Source organism: Diospyros lotus, chromosome 14 (assembly GCF_014633365.1).
Source record: "Diospyros lotus cultivar Yz01 chromosome 14, ASM1463336v1, whole genome shotgun sequence".
Taxonomy (NCBI): domain Eukaryota; kingdom Viridiplantae; phylum Streptophyta; class Magnoliopsida; order Ericales; family Ebenaceae; genus Diospyros; species Diospyros lotus.
In genome coordinates, this window is record NC_068351.1 from 32068607 (window position 1) to 32078522 (window position 9916).

A 9916-nucleotide genomic window follows, 5' to 3' on the forward strand; every position below is an offset into this window, starting at 1 on the left:
CGAATTATCGATCTTGTGATAATCCAAATTCATAAACATGTATAGCGAGTTGTTTATGCTACCCCTAAGGGTTCATATAAGGACAAACTTATTAGTCAAGCATAATTGTATATTAGACATATGAGGACTATATAATTTTGGCCATACTTTTATGTTAAAATTTTATAAAAATATCATTTTATCATAAATCAAACCCCTACTATTTGAGGTAGGCACATGAAAAGATGACAACCAAAATGGGGGACAAGTTTTTACACTCACGTGTATCTCAATTTTACGTAACTCATCTTACCTTCATATTCTGTCAAATACATGTCTAATAAACTAAAAAATTTACGACAAGAAAAAGTTAGGTATATTATTTTGTCGAATATGAGATAGATTAAAGTATTTACTTTTTTTAAGTTATTATGTGCATTCAGTAATTGGAAATGTGTCCAACTTATGTAAGTAAAAATGTTAAACTTGAGCATTCAAATAACATTTTGGTTTAATTATTTTACCTAATGCACGTTTCAAAAAGTAATGACTTTAATTTTTTATTAATAAAAAATAAAATAAAATAAATTAAGTTAAAAATATATTTTTAAAAGTTCATAATTAAAAAAACTCAAAGAGGAGATAATTAAACGCCTTAAAATAATAGAGACTATCCACCGCACTTACTTAAAAACTTGAGATATTATAAGATTGTGGGGTCGATTCTATCTCAGTACAGAATTGTGCAATCATCTGTATTTATCTGATGAACCAAGTCCTCATAATTTAATGCACGACTGACTTGTTTATTTCCCTAAAACCGTAAAATATGCATATTGTGATTTTTTTTGAGAAGGTGAGATAGATTTAACATAAAAAATATTTATGATCAAGGGATCGCTCAGGTTTTCCACGTGGGTTTCCCACTTTACGAAAAGGTGGGGGCGATAATTGATGAATTGATTTAAAATATTATATTAAAAATTTTATTTTGAAAAAGAGATAGAAATTGTAAAAGTAATAATAATAGAAACAAAGCAAGCAAATCATTGGGCCTACTAGATTCTCCCGGCCCACCTCGCCGTTGAGAATCCTGGAGGGCCTAGCTAAGCTACGTGTCGATCTCCCAGCCGATCGAAAAAACCCTCAGCCAGATCGCTTTTCCTCTTGCCAATCCGGCGGCGACAGACTAACGTCCTTGGTGGGCATTTCATATTTGTTTTTCGCAGTACAAACTAGACTGCTCGTAGTCTTTCTTTTCCCGGGAACATGATATGTTTGAAACGAATGTACAACTCCAGTTCTACCTTAGGACGAAGACAACTACTGGAAAACTTTAAGGACGAAAATTATTTAAAAAATTACGAAAACAATTATAATGGTCTTAAAAATTATTTAAAAAATTATAAATTCTCCTTAAGCACACAAAATAGAAAGCCAAAACCCCTTAAAGTTGCTTCATCAAAAAGGTAGAAAATTAGGGGAAAAAAAAATACTAACCCATCTAATCTCATAAATCCAACTAAAATTTAATTAATAGCGATATAACATAGTTGGTTCAAATATGAAAAATCAGATATGTTTCAATGGTTACTTAAACTTATGTTTAGTTCAACTCAAGATTAGTCATAGTTAATCTTGAGATAAAATAATCTCGTGGGGTTAAATTATCCATGATAACTTAATCTGAACGTGATTTTTAATAACAAAATACTCTCGATTATAATTAAGATAATGAAAATTCAAATTTATTATTATTTTTTATATACTTAATACAATTGTTTTATATCTACGTAACATGAACAATATGGAGCACTTACTTCTTCTTTTTTATTATTCTAAGATTTTTGAGCTTACACTTGATTAATTTTTAGAGGTAGGTGATCTTCTCTTCTGATACACTCTTCATATAAATTTAAAATATTATCATAATTTATATACACTTGAAGTAGCCATTTGAGAAGTAATTGTCCTCCCCCATAGACCCCTTTTATATCACGTGGCTAGAACTCTCGAATGGATGACAAAATGCGTCAAAATTTTTGTCTCCACAAGAATTCGAACCTCTAATACATGAAATACTTATTGCTACGTCATGCCTTTGTAGACATGAAACACTTACTTTACTAGTTGTCTGCTATCTTGAGATACGAAAGGGCATTAGATCTCAAAAATTTGATGTATTTCTTCAAGGGTGGGACACTAAAATCTAAAAACCATTGCTTCTGCATTTAAACACTTTACAAATTAAATAAGTCAATACTATTAGCTCGAGTAATACCTAATAAACCAAATATAATTTAACATTATTCAATCTCACCACTAATTGATGCTGTCCTTTAACTAAATCACGTTACAAAATAATCCTTAAACCAGACAAACTTGCCATTATTGATCTCCCAGTGGCAATGGAAATGGAATGGCCCACCGCTTTGTGCGATTAAGAATAGGAGTACTAGGGTTCGTGTCACATGGCTGCGCCCATTGCCGGGGGCAGGCTGGGGCTGGCCGCCTATGCATTGGCCAACCAAAGCCGAGGGAGAGTTCGATACGCATCATCGCTGCTGCTGCCGCTGCCGCTATTTATTATTGTAACAATGTCTTTGATCTGATTCAAAAGATGGCATGATAGCGGATTGTGGGCCAATCCTATACCCTTGACCGACTGTGGAGATGATGGATGCGATTTCATTCAATCAATCCATCTGTCAATCTGCTCAACACGTGTCGACTTCCCTGTCATTCCTCGGAGTTGAACTTTGTTTTACGTGTCGATCTAACATTGCTCCGTCCCGTCCCCTTTTAATAATAGCCTTTTTCCACGGGTCGTATCATGTTATAGTTTTTCACTTGATATTATTATTATTATATTAAATATTTTGGTTTAAGATTTTCCCTTAGAGGTTAAAATAGTGTAATAATTTAAACATCAAATTGTTAAATTTCATAATTAAAAAATTATTATTATTTTTTAAATATAAAAAAATACTTTTATTTAATCTCTCGCTTCTCTTTCTTGCAACTAGAATTATGTTTCTTAGTCTCTCATCTCTTTACTCTTCTCACTTTTTTTCTTTTTTTTCTTTTAAATTAGAATAAACTTACTATTTTTTATTTTTTTTTTTCTTTTAAATTGAAAGAACCCTATCATCTTTTCCTCTCTTCCTCTCACTTTCTTGCCCTCTTCTACGACCTCAACTATCTATCTTTTTGTTCATTATTGGTTTTTTGTTGATAATGTAATAAACTCAAGGGTCGTCGATCACAAATAATTTTTGGCCTTAATCATCACACGCTCTCTAAAATTTCTGATCTACTTTAATCTAAGATAGGTGTACGGACAAATTTATAATGAGCTGAAGCTTGAGACTTGCTCCCTAAGATAACTATAGACAATTATACAATCCTACATAGAAATAAAATCAAACCTATAATCTCACAATATCCTAACCTCACAAACATGTTGAGTAGACTACTTGTGCTCCATTGTTGGTTCACCCCAAAAAGATTGTTATTCGTATAATTCTTGAAGTTCACTCCACTATAATTATTGGGGCAACCATTTGTCTTTTTTTCTTTTAATTTTTGTAAATAAGAGAGGGGAATGAATCATTGAAGTTCACTCAACTATAATTATTGGGGCAACCATTTGTACCATTTGTCTTTTTTTCTTTTAATTTTTGTAAATAAGATAGAGGAATGATGGGATACGAGAGTGAGAGAAAAGAGAGTTGGGGTGAAATAATAGTTTTATTTTATTTTTGAATTGTAAGAAAGATTCATTTAATTTTTTGAAATGGAGAAGAGGGTCCCCAAAATTATTTTTTATCTCAAGAGATGGACTGTTTTTTTTGTGTTTTAATTTTTAGTTTTGAATTTATTTTTAATTTTGTGTTTTAAGTATCTGTTTTGACATTGCTGAAAACACATTCTTTTTGTTTGTAACGTTTTTTGCATTTTGAAAATTTTGAACGTGTTTGTGATGAAAATAGCCAAAATGACTTTTTGTTGTTTTGAATTTTTTTTTATAAATTTTTTTCTTATTTTTGAAAATATATTTTTAAAAAATATGAAAGTAAATATATTTTTACTGTTTTAAAAAACTAAAAAATAAAAACGAACTAAAAACAATAAAGAGAACATAACCTTATATATATTATGTCAATGTGATGTTACAATACGAGAGTCCCCTAAATTATTTCTTACCTCAAGAGATAGTTATAAAAGACAACCAACATGTACCTCAAAATATAAAAAAAAAATAAATATATGATTAAAGAGAGAACAAATGACAACTTACAAAATTTAAATATGTACACGTACAAAAACGATATATTGCTCGACGTCACAATTTGTTGGTCGCGTTGAGTAACAGATTATTTTTGTGTACACATACACAACAATTATATTACTCGAGTTAAAGATCATGAGTGTTAGTTTCTACTCTAGATACATGATTAATTTATTTATAAAAAAATAAATATAAATATATAAATGATGTAACGAAAGTAAGTCTTCCCCACCCGACCTTCACGAGGCAAGACTAGGAATCCTCTGAGTCAAAGCGTGTGGGGGCACCCAGTAAATGAATTGAATCAAAAAGGGGAATTGGTGCTGTCATGTCATCAAACTTAGCACCAATGAAGTTGTGTCCACAGGGGACTTGGCATCACCAGGGCCTTGCCATCCGGTCCGTATAAATAGGGCCAGGGGAGCTTTGCCAATGTGCAAGCAATTTAAGTCATCAAACAACCATTAATTCACTATTATCTGCCATTGTCGGGCCAGCTAGCCATACTTAGTACTGGTTGGTCTGAGGATCACTAGCTAGCATCGTCATGGGAAGGGGCAAAGTAGAGCTGAAGAGGATTGAGAACCCATCAAGCAGGCAAGTCACCTTCTCCAAGAGGAGGAATGGCCTCATGAAGAAGGCCTTTGAGCTCTCCATTCTCTGCGACGCCGAGATTGCCCTCCTCATCTTCTCCCCCTCCGGCAAGGCTTATCAGTACTCCAGCCATGAGTTCGTTCTTCCCACCTACTCTTTTACTTTCCTCCTCGCGTTTCTCTTTTCGTTTTTTCATCGAAAATAATACTACGAGAAAAACAATATTGATGGTTCAAACACAAAGGGTCAAACGTGTTATTCGACAACATGAAAAGATTTGAATACATTTGGTCTCTTTTCTTGAATTTAGTAACGTTATTGTCCAACGTAGGGATTTCGTAGAAAATATGTCATTGGTAGAGTAGGCATCATTAATCAAAATGATTTGAATGTTACGTTTCTAAAGTTATGAATTACTTTGTTTCGGGCTTTAATTTTTTCTAAATGTACGCCCACCAATGAGTATTTTATTTGTATAGCAATAACGTTAATTAATATTGTTATTTGGTGTAGAATGGATAGGACCATTGCGAGGTACAAGAATGAGATGGGGCTTCCTCAATCGCACAACCATGGACTTAGACCTATTGAGGTGAGGAAAATGACTATTTTTTTTGCGTGGATATTTTTCTCTTGCCTTTGTCTTTTTTGTGCATGGAGAAAAAAGGATGGGAGGGATAATTATGTAATTCTATGTTAAAACATAATTTCAACAAGTCATTTCTTTGTCTATCGACATGTAACCTAATCACGTTTTTTTTTATGGATAAACATTAAATCGATATCAAGGGTTCTCGTATGCATAATGAGTTGTTCAATCCTTATCCAATTGATGAGACTAAGTTTCATCAAGTTAGTTTAGAATTTAGTTGTTTGTATTACACAAAAGAGTTGTTGAAACTATTGTTGATAATCATAATGATATATATATATATATTAATAAAACATCATCGATCAATTTGCCCTTAAACCCCTATTCAATTGGTGAGACCAAGTTTTATCAAATTAAATTGGCACTCAATTGTTCATATTACAAAAGGGTCGTTGACACCATTGTTGATAACCCTAACGAGCCATTAATAACAACATCATCGATCAATTTACCCTTAAACCCCTACTCAATCGGTGAGACTAAGTTTTATCAAGTTAATTTAACACTTAGTTTTTCGTATTATACAAAAAGGTAATTGAAACCATTGTTGATAACTCTAATGAGCCATTAATAATAATATCATCGATCAATTTGTCCTTAAACCCCTATTCAATCTGTTAGACTAAATTTTATTAAGTTAATTTAACATTCCCTTGTTCATATTACACAAAAGAATTGTTGAAACCATTGTTTATAACCCTAATAAGTCATTAATGACAACATCATCGATCACCTTACCCTCAAACTCCTCCTAAACATAACAAACAACAAACTACCTAAAATCCCATGCTAAGCCCAATACTTAAACTAACGCTAAGTTAGCTATCACCTTGGGGAGGGAGACTTGGTTTGTTTTAGTTAATTCATTTTTGGTTTGTTTTAGTTACTTCATTTTAGTGGCTCTCTAATTGCTTCTTAGCATGTACACAGGTTTGGAGGGCTGAGATGGAAGATTTGAGGAGAACCTTAGAAAGCTTGGAAGCCAAGCAGAAGTACGTATATATATATATATATATATATGCATGCCGCCATTAAATTACCAAATTGTCCCTAGTTAGGGGCAATATTAAACTAATAATTGATTTAATAGTCACATCTGTGTTTGTAGGCACATAGCTGGAGAAGATCTATCGCTGTTGGGCATGAAAGAGCTCAAGCAATTGGAACGCCAAATGAGGACAGGAGTTGAGCGCATTCGCTCCAAGAAGGTATGCATCTTAGTTTAGTTTCAGTTATTTCGGTTCGAATTCGGATTTTTGACACTGTTACTTGATTTTATATGCATTGAGGTGACATTAAATATAATATATTAAGATATAAATATTATTAAAAATATCACAATTAAATGTTTACATAATATTTATAAAAAATTAATTTTGTTTTGAGAAATACTATACCCACAAACAACCATCATAACTTGACCTGAATTCACAACAATTTTATTCAAAATTAACAATAGCTTATAATAGGGAGTAAATTTCTTGTTAATTTTAGATAAAATTAGTATAAATTTAGATAAAATCATTATAAATTCATATCAATTGATAAATCATTATAAATTGGACGAACCTACCATCTTTTCCTCTCTTTCTCTCACTTTCTCCCCGTCATCTATGAACCCAACTATTTATCTTTATTTCCATTGTTTATTTATTTATTTATTTTATTATGTGATAAACTTGAGGAGCCTCCAATCATAGACAGGTTTTGGTATGAACCGTCCCACCTTCTCTAAATCGTCTCTTTTGTAATTAAAATTGCCCTTAATGTTTAGGTTAATTAGAAAAATGCCACTAGTTGTGAAAGTCGCTCTTCTAATTAGATTTTCATAATTTGACTATTTTGTTCATTTGATTAAATTTGCCTTCCTAAATTTTAGTTAACTTTAGTTTTCCCATAGGTTAATGGTGTTTGTTTGATTCAATTTTCTTGATAGATGTGTGTAATAGTTCGCTTAGATAATTTAAAATTTGTTTTTAAATTAAATCAATATTTATGATCTTTTTACCACTAAAATTATAACCAGATCAATATACGCTTGAAATCATTCAAACTATATCTCGACAATTTGGGCAAAAAGTTGTTAATTAAACTAACCTATCAAAGTTATTAATTTACATGATTGAGAGTGGGGTAAACAAATTGGTAAACAAATTAACAGCATTTTGATTATTTTAAAGGCTTTATTTCGATTTATTAAACCAAAAATTATGTTTTTGTTATTTATTTGAGAATCAATTAAAATTTCATTATTTTATAATTAAATAAAAAATTTAAAATAAAAACCTAGTTTTTATTTAGAATTTGGGCTGCAAGTGACAAGCAAGTAATTTGGTAACTTATTCGGAACTCGAAACTCAAAACTCAAATCAAATTATCTTGGATGGTTTTTAAAATTATCAAACCATAATCAACAGCTCCTCTCATGATTTTTCGATTTGATTGTTTGGGTTAGTTTGAGCAATTTGTTTTTTTCTTGTTCACCCCTGCCACCAAATTAAATTAAAAAAATAAAATGGAACTCATTGTAATAAATTATTTTTTTAATATAAATATTATAAATTATATAAAAAAAGTTTATAAATTAATTATGTGTGATGTAATGTATTGAATTTGGTCTACAGAGGCGTATCATTTCAGAGCATATCAACGACTTGAAGAAAAAGGTGAGACTCTAAACCCTAAATCTAAAATTCTATTTAAATTAGTCTCGTCTTTTCTATTTTGTTTTTTTCTTATTATTTTTAAATTTAAAATTACAAAAATTGAAAATTGTCAAACGGTTTGGTCCAATTTATAAAATATTAAATCATTTAAAGTCAGACCGAACTGTTTATATAATTTATAATATATATAGTCTAGGGATGGATCCAAAAATTTATATAAGGAGAGATTGAAATTTTTTTAAGATATAAAATTGCACATCGCAGATTTTGGGGTGAATTATAATTTTTTTGACTAAGTTATTATTAAAAATTAATTTTTACATATAAAAAATTAATTTTTTATATTAAAAAAATAATTTTAATAGTGGATTAGTTTGTGCTTCAACCCAAGATAGCTCACACGTGCATCCGCCCTTGATATTGTCTGTCGAACATATGTTTAATATATATAATTAATATATATTGGGAATATATTATCAATTTTTATTTTATTTTATATTAAAAAAGTTATAGACATTATATTTCTATTTTACATATTATAAACTCTTTGAAATATTTACAATTTATTTACTAAAGATTACGATTTATGATAAATGACATCTTCTACATTAACTTAATTAAATCGTTCTAAATTGTACGAAACCATTATTTTTTAGTTCGGTTTGATTTCTATCTTAAAATAGTTCGATTTCATTTAAAAATTGACAAACCGTTTACATATTAGTTTGGGTTGGATTACCAAGCAAACTGACCCGAACCGAACCCTAGTGAGCCAACACAAATAATAATGTTATACAAATAGATTTTTTTTTTTCAAAATGATAACAAAAACATTTGCTCTACTGCAGCATAGAGTCCTGCAAGAGGAGAACACTCACCTCCAAAGGAAAGTAAGAATCTAAATTCATATTCTATCTACACTTTACTTTGGCATTATTTTGAAATTTTCAATTAATGGGAATAATTTGATTGACCTAAAATATTTTCTTTTTATTTTTTTTTGTATTTTCAAAAACCCTAAATTTCTATTTTTCCATTGATCATCGAGATAACTAAGGTATCTTGGCTATGTGGTTAATTTGTGGTGAAGCTTAATGAGTTGGATACGCACGTGGAAGTTCCGGAATATTTGAACCCGACAACCTTTGTACATTTCAAAGGTAAAAAAAAAAGTCAATTATATGAATTTTCTCGAGTCATTTTTTTTTTTATGTAATATTATCTATGGTTTGTAAATAAAATGTCACCTATATTTTTTTTTTATATATATCTCATAAGCTTTTGAATTGAAGTAAGGATCAAAATGAGAGCAAAGAGAGTGTATCTAAGCAAGCATGTTGATGTTTTCAAGTGCAGGAACATAGCTCTGTTCTGAGGGGGCAGCAAATGGAAGCCCAGCAACTAATCTAAGCAGCTTAAATTAGTGAATGAATGAATTAATGTAATGGCTTTTATTTTATGTACAAAACTATTGGGTGGTTTCTATATTGCACTTATGCTTGCTGTCTCTTTATTTTTTTTTTTTTTGAGGCATGATTTATTAAAAGAAAATGCTATATCCACAATAAATTTGATAAATAATTTTCATAAATTAATAAATTTTATAATAATTTTTTAAATTAACGATAGTTTATAATAATTCACAATAGTCCTACTCAACAATAGTTCAAATAATAGTTAATTTTGGATAGAATTATTGTTATTTTTTTGTAAAACTATTATGAATTATTGCTA

The 9916-nt window shown here is 30.2% G+C and overlaps 1 protein-coding gene across 1 annotated transcript; it reads left to right on the forward strand.

Moving 5' to 3' along the window:
* The first annotated feature begins 4687 nt into the window (after positions 1-4687).
* Positions 4688-9698, forward strand: LOC127789806 (truncated transcription factor CAULIFLOWER D-like). Its single transcript, XM_052318807.1, has 8 exons — positions 4688-4999; positions 5378-5456; positions 6447-6508; positions 6625-6724; positions 8141-8182; positions 9031-9072; positions 9273-9342; positions 9539-9698. The coding sequence occupies exons 1-8, from the start codon at positions 4818-4820 to the stop codon at positions 9544-9546; spliced, it is 585 nt and encodes a 194-aa protein (XP_052174767.1). The 5' UTR covers positions 4688-4817; the 3' UTR covers positions 9547-9698.
* Positions 9699-9916: the final 218 nt, after the last annotated feature.